The 21,543-nt window shown below is 39.2% G+C and overlaps 1 protein-coding gene across 1 annotated transcript in view; it reads left to right on the top strand.

Annotated features, from left to right (window-relative positions):
* The first annotated feature begins 10,413 nt into the window (after window positions 1-10,413).
* Window positions 10,414-21,543, top strand: part of LOC116041355 (transient receptor potential cation channel subfamily M member 1-like) — an 11,928-nt gene continuing 798 nt past the window's right edge. The window contains exons 1-6 of the mRNA XM_035999818.1: window positions 10,414-10,553; window positions 11,594-11,670; window positions 12,173-12,353; window positions 14,580-14,793; window positions 15,310-15,434; window positions 16,021-16,192. Coding sequence (XP_035855711.1) covers window positions 10,470-10,553; window positions 11,594-11,670; window positions 12,173-12,353; window positions 14,580-14,793; window positions 15,310-15,434; window positions 16,021-16,192 — 853 coding nt within the window. The 5' untranslated portion in view covers window positions 10,414-10,469. The remainder of the gene's footprint in view (window positions 10,554-11,593; window positions 11,671-12,172; window positions 12,354-14,579; window positions 14,794-15,309; window positions 15,435-16,020; window positions 16,193-21,543) is intronic.

Here is a 21,543-nt window from a genome sequence, read left to right as displayed (position 1 = left end):
ACTATCAAAAGCCATCTTGGTTCATCTTTCCACTGTTCCAACAATCACCACTCTGGTTTGGTTGAAATAAACCCTTAATTCACCCATTTACATGTGGAGATATGCTGACTCTATACACGCTAAAAGTACTGATTATTTACATGGAGTCTGGTGGAGATATGCTGGCTCTAATTATATTTGTATGTGTGACATGCTCCAACAACACCATGACAAAATCCTCGTATGTGCAACGTACTTGGCAATAAAGCCCTTTCTGATTCTGATTCTGATTCTCTATACACGCTAAAAGTCCTGATTATTTACATGGAGTCTGGTGGAAATATGCTGGCTCTATACACACTAAAAGTACTGATTATTTACATGGAGTCTGGTGTAGTTTGGTGATGGTGATTTCGGGGCTGTTTCATGTTAAACTAAAAGGATCTTACTCTTTAACTAAAAGGTCTATCTCTGTAGGGATCCTTTCCATCCATTTTTTTACAGTTTGTTTGCTGAAATGTTATGCTTGGATATGCAAATTAGACATTATCTTGTTTAATATGTGCTAATAATTTGAATACATGTCCACAACAGCATTCTAAACATTGGATAAAGTTAGGTTCAAACTTCCTTCCTGTTCATTTTGTCGACATATACTGTAAGAGTCAAGGGGATTTTGGATATCTCTTGTTGTCACTCCATAAATCAGAAAATACAACTATAACTTCTCTTCTAGTTTGTCTCTGCTTCCCCCGTCACCTGCAGCTGTAGACAACACGCTGCTGCCCCCCGGTGGTCACATCACATCACTGCAACAACCTTTACTGGAACAATCAACAATCACACTGGCCCTCATTTATCAACCTAACGTAGAAACCAGAGCAGATATGAGCGCAGAAATCATCTGACGACAGGCTTCACGTGTGATTCATGAAATGTTGGTATCACACCAATCAGAGCGTAAGGATGGTCGTATATTGATAAATGCAGCGGCTGGAAACGATCGTAATTAAATATCACGCCCCAATATATTCTGGGTTTTGAGGCCTCGCCCCTACAATTTACGACATGGTGAGATGTAATCCGGCTGAGAAGAGACACTTCTCAGAGGTGGAGACTGAAACCCTGATATCTCAGGTTCACTATCTGGCAGCCTGAGAGCTGGTATTAAAAGCTGTAGAAAGAATGGGGAATGGAAAGAGATCACTGATGCAGTCAACAGTGTTGTCGTGGTAAATCAGACTCCAGCTGAAGTTTATTTAATTTATACATCCTTGACATATGTATGCTATAGTCCTAATAGTAATATATATGCTTATATTGCAATCTCTTAGGCCTACACCTACCTATATTTAAACAAACACACAGTAGTGGAGTTTATGCAGTCAGGGGCCTAGGAATGAGTTTAACATTGGGGGGGGGACACATATTGGAAACCTGACAGATCCGTTAATGGTTTGAACAGAAATATGTCCTAAATTAACTATACTGCAAAACATTCACCAACATACTTTATTCTACTAAAAATATACATTTGTAAAGATAAAGGAAAACACATTTTGAATGGCAGTAATTAACTAATAAATATAAAATCAATTATTTAATTGCAGGCCTAATCATCCAGTTTTGTAGATTAATAAATAACATATATTGATCAAAATTTGAATTCAAATTTTCTGAATACATTTTCTTTTCTTAGTTGTATCTTAAGCCTCAATGAACAGACACAGATACATGCAGAGGTTAAGGTGAAAGACAAAAACAACATCAAGAATTTTAACATATAAACCAACTAGTTTTTACTCTCGAGTGTGATATCCTTCCACATTTCCACTAACTAACTGGTGTGTGAAGGTAAAGGTAAACGAAAAAGACATTAGAATGGATGTAACTGATATAACTGATAAATATCAATTCCTATGTAGTTTTCTGTCACAAATAAAGGTTAGATAGCACTGTACAGTCCTGCATTCAATAATTTGCGTGCTGTGATTTTTCCAGTGTCAAACATGTGCCGTGGCACACAAAAGGTTGAAAAACACTGGCCTAGGCAAAAGAGCCAAAATGTTTTTTCCTCCTGTCATTTGCAGCCACAAATTGCTTGCACATTGACTTCTTGTCCAGTAAGTCAAATTTATCCTGATGGACATGACAAACAGCAACATGGTTAAGTCTGTTTTGAGTCATTGTGGAACAGAGCCAAGTTTTGAGCCTGCGGAGGACACTAAAACTTCTCTCTGCCTCAGAGGATGACACAGGGACTACCAAAAGCAACCTGACCAGGTTTTCCACTTGCCCAAATAGTCTACCTACCTCTACAGGCAATCCACGAATGATCCCTGCAGCCTCTGCACTGTGGCTAAATGAGTAGTTCAGGCGAAACATAGAAAGCTGCACTGAAAGTGACTCTCTGTTCAACTCTGGGTATTTCTCAATGACTGCAGCATCAATCTCTCCACTCAGAACAGAGATGTTTACAAGTCATTTTTTGGAAGTCCAAGTCAAGTCTCAAGTCTCTGGCCATCTGATCTGTCCCTAACACTGTATTGTTAAATCTTATGAATTTAAAGCATGTCCTGTAGCTACCATCCATACAGTCCAGTATCATAGCATGTCCTGTAGCTACCATCCATACAGTCCAGTATCATAGCATGTCCTGTAGCTACCATCCATACAGTCCAGTATCATAGCATGTCCTGTAGCTACCATCCATACAGTCCAGTATCATAGCTTGTCCTGTAGCTACCATCCATACAGTCCAGTATCATAGCATGTCCTGTAGCTACCATCCATACAGTCCAGTATCATAGCTTGTCCTGTAGCTACCATCCATACAGTACAGTATCATAGCATGTCCTGTAGCTACCATCCATACAGTCCAGTATCATAGCATGTCCTGTAGCTCCCATCCATACAGTCCAGTATCATAGCATGTCCTGTAGCTACCATCCATACAGTCCAGTATCAACATCAGTTGTGGGATAACTTCATGGGGTCTACCTAAGACATCCCTCTAGCCCTCAGACCTGGTGAAATATTAACCTAAGTCTGTCACATCATATGGATACAACTATAAAGTGTTGATACAACAATGTGCCTGTTCCCAGCATTAGCACAACACTTAGCGATTGTTAGCTTGTTATCTGTGGTGATATTTGCTAAATGTAACGTCTCTTTCACTCAAAAAAATCTAATGTCGAAGTGGAAATCAAGAGAATAGTGGCAGCACCACACCAGTTACAGAACAACATGCATCTCAGTGTCAGTCCAAATTACGCACAATAAGCAGTTTGAACTCACTGATGTAATGACATTTATTATCTAAGTGTTAGTACGCTCAGTGAAACTGAGTCCAGCGTGAGGGAGACCCGACTCAGAGGAGGAGAGGTTAGTGAGGCCAGCGTCTCCACGGCAGGTGACAGTGCGCACGGATCCGCTGCGCCACGCATGGATGAAATAATGAAATAGTAAATTGGACTACAGTAACAGAAATATGTGCAGAATTAAGACAGTCAAGACGGCCCAGTGTTTGGTGGACCGGGTACACCTTGTTCACTTAATAGCCTACAAATCATCCACGGGATCAATTACGCATCATGAGTTTGCCCACCCGACACAGTGTTTGTTCCTGGGGAGATGGATCCGTGCGTCCCGCCTCCTGTGCACCATGGATGTCTGAGCCTCAGCAACCACTAACTATAAAGATACTATCTGCCTGTTCCCAGCATTAGCACAACACTTAGCAATGGTTAGCTTGTTACCTGTGATGATATATGCTAAATGTAACGTTTCACTTTCTTAGCATGTGAGTGACTGACCTATCTGGGTGCGTTTGGAGATGCCTGATGAAGTTCCACGTTGTTGATCCAGCAGCATTTATCTTGCTGCCACACACCTTGCATGTAGCTGTTAGCTTACTGCCACTGTTTACCAAGTTATAGAAAGCTAAACTAATGACAAAAGGCACAACTCTGGGAGGACTTGGTGTCGCCATCGTCAGTGTATTTTTATATGTGAGTGCGTGCAAATAAGGCATAACGCATGCGTTACGTTGCACATTATGGCAAAGGGCAGGGGACATGAGGCTCGTCATACGTTTCCCCAACGTATATGCTCCAAAAAAAGAAAATAGAAATACATGAATACATTTTGATTTAAAAAGCAACAATTGCATGAAAATAGGTTGTTGACGAGTCTCGAAGCTCGAGTCTGAAGTCTTTTGGGTCGAGTCCGAGTCAAGTCTGAAGTCAGCTGTTTGTGCGACTTAAGTGTGACTCGAGTTTGAGTCTCAGACTCGAGTCCCCATATCTGACTCAGAAGTGTCTCTTCCAACTTTTGCAAAGTCAGCAAGTCATCCTGGTTAATTAGCTCACTGAGCTGTGCATCTACAATACCCAGGACTTTAAAGAATCCCCCTCTGTAGCGGTCCTTGGCACTTTTAGGCAGATGTGCCTCAGCTCCTTCAATGAAGCGTTTTGGGGGTGGTCTGGTCTGTGGAATGGTAATGGGCTTAACACCTAAAGACTGAACCACAGCTGTCGCCTCTTCAAACAGAGTTTTGAAACTTGCCTCATCTCTTTTGGCCTTGAGTGTTGTTCTAACAACTTTGACAGCAGCCCTCATGCCAGCAATGGTTTCAGTTCTCTTCTGAAAAGAGATGTTCAGGCATTCAAGCTCACACATCACTGGTGAGGCAAGGATGAGACCCAAAACTGTTTTGCCTTTCCTAAACTGCCCTAGCAGGCCATTAGCAGTAGATGCAGTATTTGAGGGACAACAAGCCATCTCCTGCAAGCTAGCCAGCACTGACCCATACTGTGACAAAACAGCTGTGATGGCTTTGCCCCGTATTGTCCATATCGTGGGACACAGGGGTTTTATTGCAGTGCATGATGGATTCTCTGCATGTGTTATTGCTGCATGGATCGCCTTAAACTTCCCTGAATGAGACAAAAGGACTCCAAGCTGGTTGACCCAATCCAATGAGTCTCTGATCAGAACAGAGGCTAAGCAAGCTTTCTGTGTGATTACAGTTTTTCTTGATTGCTTTGATGCAGCAGTCAACTCAAACCACATCTTTCAAACCAGTTAACACACAGACCCAAACAGTGGCACTCATGGTCAAAATGACACATTCTGTTTGTAAAAGGCTCTAACCGTGCCAAAACATTTCAAATGAAAAAAAACAACACAACTTGCAAACAAGTGTGTGAGCTCTTCCAATCAACCATTACACAGTGGACACCAACATACTAAATACAGCACTCAGTGGGAATCAGTGCACCATTGCTTGTCATTGTAGCCTGCTACTGTATGTAGCTTTCATGCCAGAGACATTTGTTGTCAAATTTGCCTTCTTGCAAAGATTTGGAACCAGAATCAGAAATGCTTTGATGCACATTTTATTGATTCCACTCATTCTTATTTTCAAACTGTGGCTGAAAACTGAAATACTGTAAATATTACACAAAATACATGTAAACCAAAATAAAATCGATTAGAGTATAATACATTAAGAAAATAAAAATAACATCTCTTACAGTAAAGTATAAAGATCTATTACTGTAGAGTATAAGAAATAGCCACTATTGATACTCAGTCTCAGTCTCGTGTCTTGATGATGGGGCCACATGGCCATGATTGATAACGTGATCAATAACAGTTGCATGAATTTCATCAGAAACCTGAGCCCTTCCAACTATACCTCCACCTCACACTCGGACTCCTCTTCCTCGGACCCCTCTACCTTTTCCTCTCACTCTCATCTGCCTTTGAACTCTTCCATCCATGTTGGCAAAGAACAACACAGATGCTGCACCTTTAAGGCCTGCAGACTGATCTATAGGGCCACATGGTCTAACCCTGCAGACTGATCTATAGGGCCACATGGTCTAACCCTGCAGACTGATCTATAGGGCCACATGGTCTAACCCTACAGACTGATCTATAGGGCCACATGGTCTAACCCTGCAGACTGATCTATGGGGCCACATGGTCTAACCCCGCAGACTGATCTATGGGGCCACATGGTCTAACCCTGCAGACTGATCTATGGGGCCACATGGTCTAACCCTGGAGACTGATCTATAGGGCCACATGGTCTAACCCTGCAGACTGATCTATAGGACCACATGGTCTAACCCTACAGACTGATCTATAGGACCACATGGTCTAACCCTACAGACTGATCTATAGGGCCACATGGTCTAACCCTACAGACTGATCTATAGGGCCACATGGTCTAACCCTACAGACTGATCTATAGGGCCACATGGTCTAACCCTGCAGACTGATCTATGGGGCCACATGGTCTAACCCCGCAGACTGATCTATGGGGCCACATGGTCTAACCCTGCAGACTGATCTATAGGACCACATGGTCTAACTCTACAGACTGATCTATAGGACCACATGGTCTAACCCTGCAGACTGATCTATAGGACCACATGGTCTAACCCTGCAGACTGATCTATAGGGCCACATGGTCTAACCCTGCAGACTGATCTATAGGACCACATGGTCTAACCCTGCAGACTGATCTATAGGGCCACATGGTCTAACCCTGCAGACTGATCTATAGGGCCACATGGTCTAACCCTGCAGACTGATCTATAGGGCCACATGGTCTAACTCTACAGACTGATCTATAGGGCCACATGGTCTAACCCTGCAGACTGATCTATAGGACCACATGGTCTAACTCTACAGACTGACTGCTAGGTGAAGATTTGTGTGAAGGAGTGTCCAACAGGTGCTTCAGTGATGTCATACTGATGGAGGTAGTTTCTAATAGTTATAGCTGGGCTATAGCTAAAACAATGGAGTTTGGACTGCTGGAATGACATCCTTGTTAACTGTTCTGCTAAAGGGTGTGGGGGGGGGATGTGTCCATCCAATGAGAAAGGGTTAACACATTAGTAAGAGGTGTCTTCTGCTCTGCTGAGACAGTGATGATGAAAAGCCAGTGGATCCCAGTTTCTTTAAGCAGGTCAAAGCAATCAAGAAAAAATGTAAGGACTCGATCTATAGTTGCCAAACTCACACTGTTTATATTTCTAAATGCTCCCTGATCTGCAATTACTGCTGCCTGGATTTCACGCAGTCTGATTGCATTGTTTGCCACTACCATATCTACAATGGCAGACTCCTGTTCAATACTAAATATCTTTCCTCTGCCACCACTGTGTGGTAATGTGTGGATCCTATAAAGTAAAAGCAAAAAGCATGTCAAAATTGACATTACTGTATGACAGTCACATAAATGGGATTGATAAAACATCTGCATTACTGTAGACACAGTTTGTTCTGCTAACAGGGCAATACAGTAAAGCTGAAATACACAGTGGTACACATTACAGTAACACTGTGAATTACCTGTTCTCATTCCCAAAAAGCCTGACAATAGATGCCACAGTGCTCCGAGTCAGAATGGGCTGGACCCTTTGTCCCGCCTATCTAAAGGACAAGCCATGATTGATGACATGGTCAATAATTGTTGCCCCAATTTCATGTGAAACTTGAGCTGGATTTTGTCCTCTTGCTGCTGCAGCTCCTCCACCACGCATACGGGCTCCTCTTCCTCTGGCCCCTCTGGCTCCTCTTCCTCTGGCCCCTCTGGCTCCTCTTCCTCTGGCCCCTCTGCCATGGCCTCTTACTCTACGGCCTCTTTGATCCATGCTTGCAAATAGCAACACAGAGGTGGCATCTTTTATAGATGGATGAGGACTGATTGCTGATTGAAGAGTTGTGGAAATGAGTTTCACACAGGTGCATAGAGTACTTTCTATCAGCTGTGAATAGATGTTTTCCTTTTGTTCACCACAGTGAATCCAGTAGAGTTCAGGGTCTTTCAATGAGATCTGTGGTAACTGTTTTGACAAAGGGTGTGAAAAATGTGTGAAACAAATGAAAAGGTGTTAAAACATTTGCAAGAGAAGACTTCTGCTGTGCTAATAATGTGATGATGAAGATAAAGGGGATCCCAGTTTCATTTAGTGTGTCTTAGCAAATGAGAAAAACTGTAAATACTGTTTTTAGTGTAAATCGCTTTTGTCCATTACATTACTGGAAAGTCCGCCATATTTTCGCCAGTCAACGTTGGCTAGTAACGTTAATAGTAACAACGTTTACCTAAGAGTGTACTAGTTAGATGTTGAATCACAACATGTCTGTGTGTGTGTGTCTGTGTGTGTGTGTGTGTGTGTGTGTGTATGTGTGTGTGTATGTGTGTGTGTGTGTATGTGTGTATGTGTGTGTGCGTGTGTGTGTATGTGTGTGTGTGTGTGTGTGTGTGTGTGTGTGTGTATGTGTGTGTGTGTGTGTATGTGTGTGTGTATGTGTGTGTGTGTGTGTATGTGTGTGTGTGTGTGTGTGTGTGTGTGTGTGTGTGTGTGTGTGTGTGTGTGTATGTGTGTGTGTGTGTGTGTGTGTATGTGTGTGTGTGTGTGTGTGTGTGCGTGTGTGTGTGTGTGTGTGTATGTGTGTGTGTATGTGTGTGTGTGTGTGTGTGTGTGTGTGTGCGTGTGTGTGTGTGTGTGTGTATGTGCATGTGTGTACATTATCTTTGATCTTTATAATGTGTTTCTATGAATCCTAAAATAATCTCTCTGTTTCATGAAGTAGATTTACGTCCAATCACCATTTATTAAATCTGCATCCATTAAAGATAATCCAGATTACAGAGAAGAGGGCGAGTCTCTGTGTGTCTGTGGCATCCTGCAGACGGACCGCTGCAAGATAACAGCACTGAGGGCCGGACCAGAACCAGGACCAGGACCAGAACTAGGACCCGAGGGGACCAGGACCAGAGGGGACCAGGACCAGAGGGGACCAGGACCAGGACCAGAGGGGACCGGGAGGATCTGTGTATCTGTGGCATTCTGCAGACGGACCGCTGCAAGATTACATCACTGAGGGCTGGACCAGGACCAGGACCAGAGGGGACCAGAACTAGGACCAGGACCAGAGGGGACCAGAACTAGGACCAGGACCAGAGGGGACCGGGAGGACTCTTTTTTGACTCTTAAATGTTTTTTTTTGTACAGATTGCATAATCCGGTTTGAATCATAAAGCAAAATGCATCTTTCTATCCTCTTATCTCTTCTCTGATTTGATGCTCCCAAATCTTTCTTTTGGCGTGTGTTTCCGATCGACTCCAGCCAGATTTCAGGTCTGTTTTAACATTGCAGATTGAAGCCGAGCACTGTAACGATACTCCGACACTTTCTCTTATTCCAAGTGAGGAAAAGAATATTCTCAGTTCACGATATCTGGTTGAAATTCATATTTTGGATCAGCACAGAGAAGCCGAAGGAGCCCGGACACAGAGAGAGAAGACAGAGACTTTGAATCGTTGCTCTTTGGCTCCAAACAGTTCAGCTAAGCCTGAGAGAAGCCAGAGATGTAGCTGTGCTAACCTGACCCTAACATATGGTTGATGTTGTAACAGAAATGAATTCAAATCAAATCGCGGCTTTGAATGGATTCAGGAGGTCAGTGGCGATATCCCGAGTCTTTCCATATCCTGCCGAGACAGAAGTTTAAGTCACCTAACTCAAAACATCTCGCCGTGTCTTACACAATGTGTTGATGTTATTAAGATGATGATAAAAACCATATACTGTGCAGCCTGAGCTTGAAGATCCAACCATGTCATGCAAGACCGACACAAAAACAACTTCACAACGTCCACCCGTTCCCCGAGTTACACGCATGAACACATCCCAGCGTAAAGTGTCCGGTAGCTGCGGGCGCTGCTGAATGATTTCATCTCTCTCGGTCTGGAGCTCACTGGTAACTAGTGACGATGACGAGGCAGCTGTTCTCACAGCCATCGCAGAAAACTTTTGGAGACTTTTTTTAACGTTATTTTCTACACTTCGACACTTTCTTTGACATCTCAGAACAATCCCAGGTCTTCAAAACGACTGCAGTTCAGTTCTGTTGTTAAGAATTAAAGAAAGATTTTGAGCTGGTGGTGATGGTGCAGTGGATATGACACATGCCTTTGGTGTGGGAGATCTGGGTTTGATTCCCACTGTGATACATCAACCAATGTGTCCCTGAGCAAGGCACTCAACCCCTAGTCGCTCCAGAGGCGTGCAACCTCTGATATATAGCAATTGTGAGTTGATTTGGATAGGAATCCAGTCAGGAGTTGAGTGTATGGTTACATAACTACTGTTAACTAGTCAAACATACGTTGATCTTATAGACTTGACTAATGTCAGCTTAAATAACCTTTATATTATAGTTATAGTTGACTAATGTCAGCTTAAATAACCTTTATATTATAGTTATAGTTGACTAATGTCTACGAGACAACGCTTACGTACGATGTACGCGTGTTTCTGAGTTTTAGAGTTTACTAATGTGGGGGAACTGTCCACCATAGGAGAGTTAAATAAGTTGTTCACGTCCGCGTGTGTCAAAGGTTTTGGGACAAACATCACTCCGGACGATGAACATGGAAAGTTAAAACTTTATCGACATGGACGGAAGAGGACGGAGAGGAACCAACGGATCATTCAAACGATCGTCCATCAAACGCAGCGCTTCCTCTGGGTCGCAGAAGGTAAGACAGCTGGTGAGTGTGTGTGTGTGTCTGTGTGTGTCTGTGAGTGTGTGTGTGTGTATATGTGTGTGTGTGTGTGTGTGTGTGTGTGTGTGTGTGTGTGTCTATGTGTGTGTGTCTGTGTGTGTGTCTATGTGTGTCTCTGTGTGTGTATGTGTGTCTGTGTGTATGTGTGTGTGTGTGTGTGTGTGTGTGTCTGCGTGTATGTCTGTATGTGTGTGTGTGTGTGTGTGTATGTGTGTGTGTCTATGTGTCTCTGTGTGTGTTTGTGTGTGTGTGTGTGTATGTCTGTGTGTGTGTGTGTGTGTGTATGTGTGTGTGTCTATGTGTGTCTCTGTGTGTGTCTGTGTGTATGTGTGTGTGTGTGTGTATGTGTGTATGTGTGTGTGTCTATGTGTTTCTCTGTGTGTGTTTGTGTGTGTGTGTATGTCTGTGTGTGTGTGTGTGTGTGTGTGTGTGTGTGTGTATGTCTGTGTGTGTGTGTGTGTGTGTGTGTGTGTGGGTGGGGGGAGATTAGGACAGCAGGATAAGAGGATTTGATGCATAAAGAAATGGAAAGCTCTCTCCCAGTAATTAGCCAGATCAAACTGAGCATTTTATCTATTGTGCAGCTGCAGCTTTTATATCCCCCCCCCCCCCATCCCCTCCCCCTCACCAGGCTACAACTATGCTTTTAAAATGTCAAATAATCAACGTTTTCCTGAATGAAAATCTGCAGAATTTAGAGGTCTGTGTTTTTTTGTTGGATATTCAGAGTTTAATTTATTTTTTTAATTATTTCTGATTAAATTTCTGCAGGAAATCTCAGAAAATTTCAGTAAAATTATACAAAAAATGTATGGAGTATTTCTGCGTCTGCAGAGACCGTGGGGCCCATTGATTACATCTCCCCAAATTCATTCTGAGAGATTTGGAATATGTGGAAACTGTGTGATCTCTGCTGGAATGTAAACTACAGCTGTGACTGAGCAGTGTTTCAGACTCTCTTATTATAATTAATGGTAATGAAGTCGCTGCTGTGTGATGATGTTTGTGTTCAGACTCAGAGAGCGTGGATCGAGAGAACTTTCCAGAAGAGAGAATGTATCCAGATTATTCCCGCCAAGGACGTCAGCAGGTACCGACACGCATTTCACATGGATCACTTATAATAATAAGTAATAATAATAATACGTTTATTTAATATAGCAGCTTTAACAGACACAGTCGTGCTTCACATATTTCACATTCAAATATATATACATGCACTATATGTCATATTGAGATTATATTAAAGTTATATATGCACTAGTTCATATTGAAATGATTCAAAAGTGATTTATTGTGCAGCCGTAATAAAACCCCTAGACATACCCTACACTGATTTCCACAGGGAATTAAATTTTGCTAAAAGGAAACTTTAAATAGATTACAGTAGCTTAGTGTTAGCTTTCCCTGCTTCGGGGGGGAGCTAACGTACACTCCACACAGAAATAAATCCATAAAATAACAGAAAAAGTTACTCACTACACACATAATTTCTGTTTTTAATTACGGGACAAAGTCTGGGTGAGCTGCCTGAACTTGTTATGTTGGTATTAACTGCCTGTGTTGTTGGTGTTGTTGTCGTTGTTGTTCAGGTGCGGTTGTGGCCAGCCGGTGTCGCAGCACACCCCCGTCCCTCCCAAAGAGGACTTTGTGGCTCCGCAGGACGTCCAACCTCCAGAGAGATGGAGTCCTCTGAAACACACCCAGACCTCGTCCACCGACGCCTATGGAGTCATCGAGTTTCAGGGCGGAGGACACGTCAACAAGGCCATGGTGCTCCAATACTCTTCATATATTTAATATTCCATGTTTAATATTTAATGGTAGACACACGCTTCTTCAGGACATGATCACCTGTTTCCTGGTGAAAGTCTTGTGTTTTCTCCTTAACTCCTTCAGGACATGAACACCTGTTTCCTGGTGAAAGTCTTGTGTTTTCTCCTTAACTCCTTCAGGACATGAACACCTGTTTCCTGGGTGAAAGTCTTGTGTTTTCTCCTTAACTCCTTCAGGACATGAACACCTGTTTCCTGGTGAAAGTCTTGTGTTTTCTCCTTAACTTCTTCAGGACATGAACACCTGTTTCCTGGGTGAAAGTCTTGTGTTTTCTCCTTAACTTCTTCAGGACATGAACACCTGTTTCCTGGTGAAGGTCTTGTGTTTTAGCCCCCACCCTATCTGTTCTAAATGTACTTTAGAGGAATATGTTTCCAGTGTTTAAAGCTCCAGATGTGTCTGAGTACTCCGGTGGTAACTCACATCCACAGTACATGCCGATAACTTTAGTCCAGTGGAGAGAACCATCTGGAAGGGCTTTGAAACTCAACTTGCCGTTCAAAAGACCCTTTTCTTTATAAATTTCTGTTTCTGCTAGCCACCCACAACATTACTACTGCATCGCTTCCTGGTTTCACAAACTACGGAGCGGCCCGAGGCCCAAATCATTTTGATAGCCCTAACCTTAGAGGTTAAATATTTCTTGTGTACCGTCCCCTAAATGTTCTCACGTGTGAGTGTGGGTTTTCTGCACTGAACCTGATTAAAAACAAATGCAGATCAAGGCTGCAGGTGGAGGACGACTTGCATTTATTCCTCTCTGCAGTGCAGCCCTGCATCGAACACCTCTGCGCATCAAAAGCGCGGCCTCATCTTTCCCACTGGGCCATTAAATTGAAACTCAAATTTGGGTTGTTTTGAATGCATAAATTGGTGCCGCAATTGATGCCGCTCTTGTAGTGCAAATGACTGAATGGCACAATTTGTTTGTTTAAATCTTGTTGTAAAGGTTTTATGTGTCTGAAATCGTAAAAAAAAAAATTGATGAAAATATGTGAATGTGTTCGATCTGATAACATGCCTTGAATGCAGTTGACTGTTAAATGCAGACGTGGCGTCAGCTGATTTTGCCGGGGCTTCAGCCCCGAATGTTTTGAGTGTAGCCCCGAATGTATTTTGAAAAGTTGAATGTCTGTGTGTCGCTTAGTGTCCACTCTCTCTGTGAAAACACAGGTCAGCAGCGCGCCTTCCCTGGTCTGTGCAGCTTCAGGTTTATAAAGGACGTGCTCTGCTGTGGACATGCTGCAGCAGATGTGTCCCGTTTGTGCTCCGTGTATTTCTGCCGTAGTTTCAGCTTCCCACCCCCGATGTAGAGCAGTGTTCAGCCTCTTCCCTAAACTTTGTCTCATTCAGAGCCCAGAGACCCAAACGGGGCTCTGAGTCTGTCAGGAGGTCTGAGATCTACCGTATCAGCAGAGCAATCACGTAATGCACAGCAGACTATGGTGTAGGTAGATTATTTTCTGAAATATTGTGACTTTATTCTTGTAATAGCCTATTACAACTTTATTTTTCTCAAAATATCACGACTCCTCCAAATCTCAGAGAACACAGATGGGATGAGTTATACTTTGAATGTGCACAAAGTTTTGGACATGAGCAGAAATCTTGCTCAAACATCTGAAATATTACAGTCCAGGGCTTTATTAATTCATTCAAATTAATTCATGTATCATTGAGGTGAATAATTGTCATATGCACATTTAATGAGGTTACTTCCTCAACAAAAGACCCAAAAGAGGAGGGATGAGTAAATGATGCTAGGCTACATGTGTGCTGACTCAGATATAATTAGAAAAGTCGATCTACAGGAGAATAAATAGATGAAAGCAATACAGAATGCCTGACAGCCTTCCTGGAATATATTCCATTGTTTTCATATTTTGAATTGTCCCCTATGTTTCCCTTTACATAAAGATATTTTCAGCATAAATTGATTCAGAAAACCCCTGCTCTATATCATCCCCTAAATGTTCCTGTGTATCGTCTCCTAAATATCTTGTTTTTACCGTGTCCGTCCTGCAGTACATCCCTGTCTCGTACGACTCTAAGCAAGTTTAGAGTGATCATCTCTGGATTATAAATGTTCCTGTGTACCGTCTCCATAATTTTCTCTATGTACTGTCTCCTAAATGTACCGTGTTTACCGTGTCCGTCCTGCAGTACATCCGGGTCTCGTACGACTCGAAGCCTGACCACCTGCTGCACCTGATGGTGAAGGACTGGCAGCTGGAGCTTCCCACGCTGCTCATCTCCGTGCACGGAGGCCTGCAGAACTTCGACCTGCCGCCCAAACTCAAGCAAGTGTTTGGGAAAGGACTGATCAAAGCTGCCGTGACCACCGGAGCCTGGATCTTCACCGGAGGAGTCAGCACCGGTACTAACCACGTTTTTACTTTTCTCAGTTTCGGTACGAACCCAGTTATTACTTTTTGCAGTTTCGGGGAAAAACCCGTTATATCTTTGTTCAGTTTCGGTATGATTCTGTTTCTTACTTTTTTCTAAGTTTTGTTACGAACTCGTTCATTATTTCTTCTTTTTTTGTTTCTGTACAAACCCGTTATTTACTTTTGTCACCTTCGGTGCGAACCTGTTTCTTACTTTGTTTAGTAGTCTTTATGCTAAGCTAAGCTAGACACATCCATCTGACTATCTCACTGGTACACAGAGAAGAGAAGGATTTTAAATGTCTAGTTTTGAACATGTTGAAGTGTTCCTTTACGTTACAGGATGACTGAGTTTGGCAAAATTGTTCTATAAAATTTTTAGCGATGACATCTTTAAGTGCTTTTAGTTTTCAGTTTAAAGCAGCTTTAACTGTGAAACTGTAAATATAACGATTATCTTTATGAACTCATCCTCTGACGGGATCTGTGTCTCTGGTGTGTTTCAGGAGTCATCCGCCACGTCGGAGACGCTCTCAAAGATCATTCGTCAAAGTCCAGAGGGAAAGTCTGCGCCATCGGCCTCGCGCCGTGGGGCATCGTGGAGAACAAAGAGGATCTCATCGGCAGAGACGTAAGATCAGTCAAAATAAGTCAAGTCAAGTGAGTTTTATTGTCATTTCAACCATATACGCTGTATATAGTGAAACGAAACAACATTTCACCATGGATCAAGTGGTGTTACACATTCAAAATATATAAAAACGACATTATATACAAACGACCTTTAGGACAAGCTACATGTAGTGCACACACATTATAGACTTTACATGAAGTGCAATTACTATTTAAAGTAGAGCATTTAAAGACAGTCAAGGGACAGGACAGACAATCAACAGAACTAGATAAAACCAGATAAAACCAGATAAAACCAGATAAACCGGATAAAACCAGATAAAACCAGATAAACCAGATAAACCAGATAAACCAGACATAACCAGATAAACCAGACATAACCAGATAAACCTATCAGTCGTGTAGACACAATAACATAATTGGGTCCAGGTTGAAGGACCCAAAGTTACTCTTTAACATTTGATGGTATTAGTACTTTTACTGAAGTAAAGGATCTGAATACTTCTTCCCGCGCTGCCTTTACCACTTGATTCATTTGTGACTCCCCGCCCTGTGATTGGACCAATCCCGTGTGTGCGCTGCAGGTGACGCGTCCCTACCAGACGATGTCCAACCCGCTCAGCAAGCTGTCGGTGCTGAACAGCAGCCACTCCCACTTCATCCTGGCCGACAACGGGACCAGCGGAAAGTACGGCGCCGAAGTGCGGCTCCGCCGGCAGCTGGAGAAGCACATCGCTCTGCAGAAGATCAACACACGTGAGTCAAACAGCCAATCACAGCACACCGGATTCACACAGCCAATCACAACACACGTGAGTCACCAGCCAATCACAACACACTGGAATCACACAGCCAATCACATCATACCGGAGTCACACAGCCAATCACATCACACCGGAGTCACACAGCCAATCACATCACACCGGAGTCACACAGCCAATCACATCACACTGAAGTCACCAGCCAATCACTGCACACGGAGTCACACAGCCAATCACTGCCGTCCTGTCTTCTCAATTAATTAATATGAAGTTAAATTAATACGTGTTTATTTTAATCTAAGCTCATGCTGATGACTGTCTAACATATTTCCCAGAAAAGAAAAACTATAAATTGCACAGCGTTTTACAAATACACTGTTCCAACAACTGCCACTGACACTGTTGGCCTGGGTCCTGTCCTGTGACCTGTGGGTTAGGGTTGGCCTTGGTTCTGTCCTGTGACCTGTGGGTTAGGGTTAGGGTTGGCAGGGCTGGGTCCTGTCCTGTGACCTGTGGGTTAGGGTTAGGGTTGACAGTGCTGGGTCCTGTCCTGTGACCTGTGGGTTAGGGTTAGGGTTGGCAGGGCTGGGTCCTGTCCTGTGACCTGTGGGTTAGGGTTAGGGTTGGCAGGGCTGGGTCCTGTTCTGTGACCTGTGGGTTTCCCTTTGTCATCCTATGCCTGGAGCGATCAATAAGGCAGGGACTGCAAAGGAAGGCTCAGCCGTCACATCAACTTCAGTTCATATTTTAATCTTTAAGACATCAACAAAAGAAGAAGAGTCTGTCATAAAAAGTCATATTATAGTATGTCGAAAAGTGATTAAAAAAGTCATATTATAGTATGTAGAAAAAATCATAAAAAGTCTTAAAAAGTCATAGTATGGAATTTTGAAAAAATCCTGAAAAGTCATGAAAAGTAATAGTATAGTATGTAGAAAAAGAATCATAAAAAGTCATAAAAAGTCATATTATAGGATGTTGAAAAAATCATGAAAAGTTATAAAAAGAAATATTATAGGATGTCAAAAAAGTCATAAAAAGGCATAGTATATTATGTCGAAAAAATCATAAAAAGTCATAGTATAGTATGTCGAAAAAATCATGAAAAGTTATAAAAAGAAATATTATAGGATGTCAAAAAAGTCATAAAAAGGCATAGTATATCATGTCGAAAAAATCATAAAAAGTCATAGTATAGTATGTCGAAAAAGTCATAAAAAGTCATAGTATAGTATGTCGAAAAAGTCATGAAAAGTCATAGTATAGTATGTCGAAAAAGTCATAAAGTCATAGTATAGTATGTCGAAAAAGTCATAAAAAGTAATAAAAAGTCATAGTATAGTATGTCAAAAAGGTCATAAAAAGTCATAGTATAGTATGTCGAAAAAGTCATAAAAAGTTATAAAAAGTCATATTATAGGATGACGGAAAAGTCATAAAAAGTCATAGTATAGTATGTCGAAAAAATCATAAATATTCATATTATAGGATGTTGTAAAAAGATGAAAGTCATAGTATATTATGTCGAAAAAGTCATAAAAAGTTATAAAAACTCATAGTATAATATGTCGATAAAGTCATAAAAAGTCATATTATATGATGTCGAAAGTCATAAAAAGTCATAAAAAGTCATATTATAGTATGTCAAAAAAATGAAAAGTTATAAAAAGTTATATTATAGGATGTCGAAAAAGTCATAAAAATTCATAGTATAGTATGTCTAAAAAATCATAAAAAGTCATAGTATAGTATGTCAAAAAAGTCATAGCATAATATGTTGAAAAAGTCATAAAAAGTCATAGTATAGTATGTCAAAAAAGTCATAAAAAGTCATAGTATAGTATGTCGAAAAAGTCATAAAAAGTCATATTATAGTATGTCGAAAAAATCATGAAAAGTTATAAAAAGTCATATTATAGTATGTCGAAAAAGTCATAAAAAGTCATATTATAGGATGTCGAAAAAGTCATAAAAAGTCATAGTATAGTATGTCGAAAAAATCATGAAAAGTCATAGTACAATATGTCGAAAAAATCATGGTCATAAAAAGTCATATTATAGGATGTCGAAAAAGTCATAAAAAGTCATAGTATAGTATGTCGAAAAAATCATGAAAAGTCATAGTACAATATGTCGAAAAAATCATGGTCATAAAAAGTCATATTATAGGATGTCGAAAAAGTCATAAAAAGTCATATTATAGGATGTCGAAAAAGTCATAAAAAGTCATATTATAGGATGTTGAAAAAGTCATAAAAAGTCAGTATAGTATGTTGAAAAAATCATAAAAAGTCATATTATAGGATGTCGAAAAAGTCACAAAAAGTCATATTATAGGATGTCGAAAAAGTCATAAAAAGTCATATTATAGGATGTCGAAAAAGTTATAAAAAGTCATATTATAGGATGTCGAAAAAGTTATAAAAAGTCATATTATAGGATGTCGAAAAAGTCATAAAAAGTCATAGTATAATATGTCGAAAAAGTCATAAAAAGTCATAGTATAGTATGTCGAAAAAGTCACAAAAAGTCATATATAGGATGTCGAAAAAGTCATAAAAAGTCATATTATAGGATGTCGAAAAAGTTATAAAAAGTCATATTAGGATGTCAAAAAAGTCATAAAAAGTCATAGTATAGTATGTCGAAAAAGTCATAGCATAATATGTTGAAAAAGTCATAAAAAGTCATAGTATAGTATGTCGAAAAAGTCATAAAAAGTCATAGTATAGTATGTCAAAAAAATCATGAAAAGTTATAAAAAGTCATATTATAGTATGTCGAAAAATTCATAAAAAGTCATAGTACAATATGTCGAAAAAGTCATGAAAAGTTATAAAAAGTCATATTATAGGATGTTGTAAAAAGATGAAAGTCATAGTATAGTATGTCGAAAAAGTCATAAAAAGTCATAGTATAGTATGTTGAAGAAATCATAAACAGTCATAGTATAGTATGTCGAAAAAATCATGAAAAGTTATAAAAAGTCATATTATAGGATGTTGAAAAAGTCATAAAAAGTCAGTATAGGATGTTGAAAAAAGATGAAAGTCATAGTATAGTATGTCGAAAAATTCATGAAAAGGTATAAAAAGTCATAGTATAATATGTCGAAAAAGTCATAAAAAGTCATATTATAGGATGTCGAAAAAGTCATAAAAAGTCATATTATAGGATGTCGAAAAAGTCATAAAAAGTCATATTATAGGATGTCGAAAAAGTCATAAAAAGTCATATTATAGGATGTCGAAAAAGTCATAAAAAGTCATAGTATAGTATGTCAAAAAAGTCATAGCATAATATGTTGAAAAAGTCATAAAAAGTCATAGCATAATATGTTGAAAAAGTCATAAAAAGTCATATTATATGATGTCGAAAGTCATAAAAAGTCATACTATAGTATGTCAAAAAAATCATAAAAAGTCATAGTATAGTATGTTGAAAAAGTCATAAAAAGTCATAAAAAGTCATATTATAGTATGTCGAAAAATTCATAAAAAGTCATAGTATAGTATGTCGAAAAAATCATGAAAAGTCATAGTACAATATGTCGAAAAAATCATGGTCATAAAAAGTCATATTATAGGATGTCGAAAAAGTCATAAAAAGTCATAGTATAGTATGTCGAAAAAATCATGAAAAGTCATAGTACAATATGTCGAAAAAATCATGGTCATAAAAAGTCATATTATAGGATGTCGAAAAAGTCATAAAAAGTCATATTATAGGATGTCGAAAAAGTCATAAAAAGTCATATTATAGGATGTTGAAAAAGTCATAAAAAGTCAGTATAGTATGTTGAAAAAATCATAAAAAGTCATATTATAGGATGTCGAAAAAGTTATAAAAAGTCATATTATAGGATGTCGAAAAAGTTATAAAAAGTCATATTATAGGATGTCGAAAAAGTCATAAAAAGTCATAGTATAATATGTCGAAAAAGTCATAAAAAGTCATAGTATAATATGTCGAAAAAGTCATAAAAAGTCATATTATAGGATGTCGAAAAAGTCATAAAAAGTCATATTATAGGATGTCGAAAAAGTTATAAAAAGTCATATTATAGGATGTCGAAAAAGTTATAAAAAGTCATATTATAGGATGTCGAAAAAGTCATAGCATAATATGTTGAAAAAGTCATAAAAAGTCATAGCATAATATGTTGAAAAAGTCATAAAAAGTCATAGTATAGTATGTCAAAAAAATCATGAAAAGTTATAAAAAGTCATATTATAGTATGTCGAAAAATTCATAAAAAGTCATAGTACAATATGTCGAAAAAATCATGGTCATAAAAAGTCATATTATAGGATGTCGAAAAAGTCATAAAAAGTCATATTATAGTATGTCGAAAAAGTCATAAAAAGTCATATTATAGCATGTCGAAAAAGTCATAAAAAGTCATAGTATAGTATGTCGAAAAAATCATGAAAAGTTATAAAAAGTCATATTATAGGATGTTGAAAAAGTCATAAAAAGTCAGTATAGGATGTTGAAAAAAGATGAAAGTCATAGTATAGTATGTCGAAAAATTCATGAAAAGGTATAAAAAGTCATAGTATAATATGTCGAAAAAGTCATAAAAAGTCATATTATAGGATGTCGAAAAAGTCATAAAAAGTCATATTATAGGATGTCGAAAAAGTCATAAAAAGTCATATTATAGGATGTCGAAAAAGTCATAAAAAGTCATATTATAGGATGTCGAAAAAGTCATAAAAAGTCATAGTATAGTATGTCAAAAAAGTCATAGCATAATATGTTGAAAAAGTCATAAAAAGTCATAGCATAATATGTTGAAAAAGTCATAAAAAGTCATATTATATGATGTCGAAAGTCATAAAAAGTCATACTATAGTATGTCAAAAAAATCATAAAAAGTCATAGTATAGTATGTCGAAAAAATCATGAAAAGTCATAGTACAATATGTCGAAAAAATCATGGTCATAAAAAGTCATATTATATGATGTCGAAAGTCATAAAAAGTCATACTATAGTATGTCAAAAAAATCATAAAAAGTCATAGTATAGTATGTCGAAAAAGTCATAAAAAGTCATAAAAAGTCATATTATAGTATGTCGAAAAATTCATAAAAAGTCATAGTATAGTATGTCGAAAAAATCATGAAAAGTCATAGTACAATATGTCGAAAAAATCATGGTCATAAAAAGTCATATTATAGGATGTCGAAAAAGTCATAAAAAGTCATATTATAGTATGTCGAAAAAGTCATAAAAAGTCATATTATAGTATGTCGAAAAAGTCATAAAAAGTAATATTATAGGATGTTGAAAAAAGATGAAAGTCATAGTATAGTATGTCGAAAAATTCATGAAAAGGTATA

The sequence above is a fragment of the Sander lucioperca genome, chromosome 3 (genome assembly GCF_008315115.2).
Source record: "Sander lucioperca isolate FBNREF2018 chromosome 3, SLUC_FBN_1.2, whole genome shotgun sequence".
Classification (NCBI taxonomy): domain Eukaryota; kingdom Metazoa; phylum Chordata; class Actinopteri; order Perciformes; family Percidae; genus Sander; species Sander lucioperca.
Note: the sequence above shows the minus strand (reverse complement) of the source record. Positions and strands in the feature narration are given on the sequence as shown.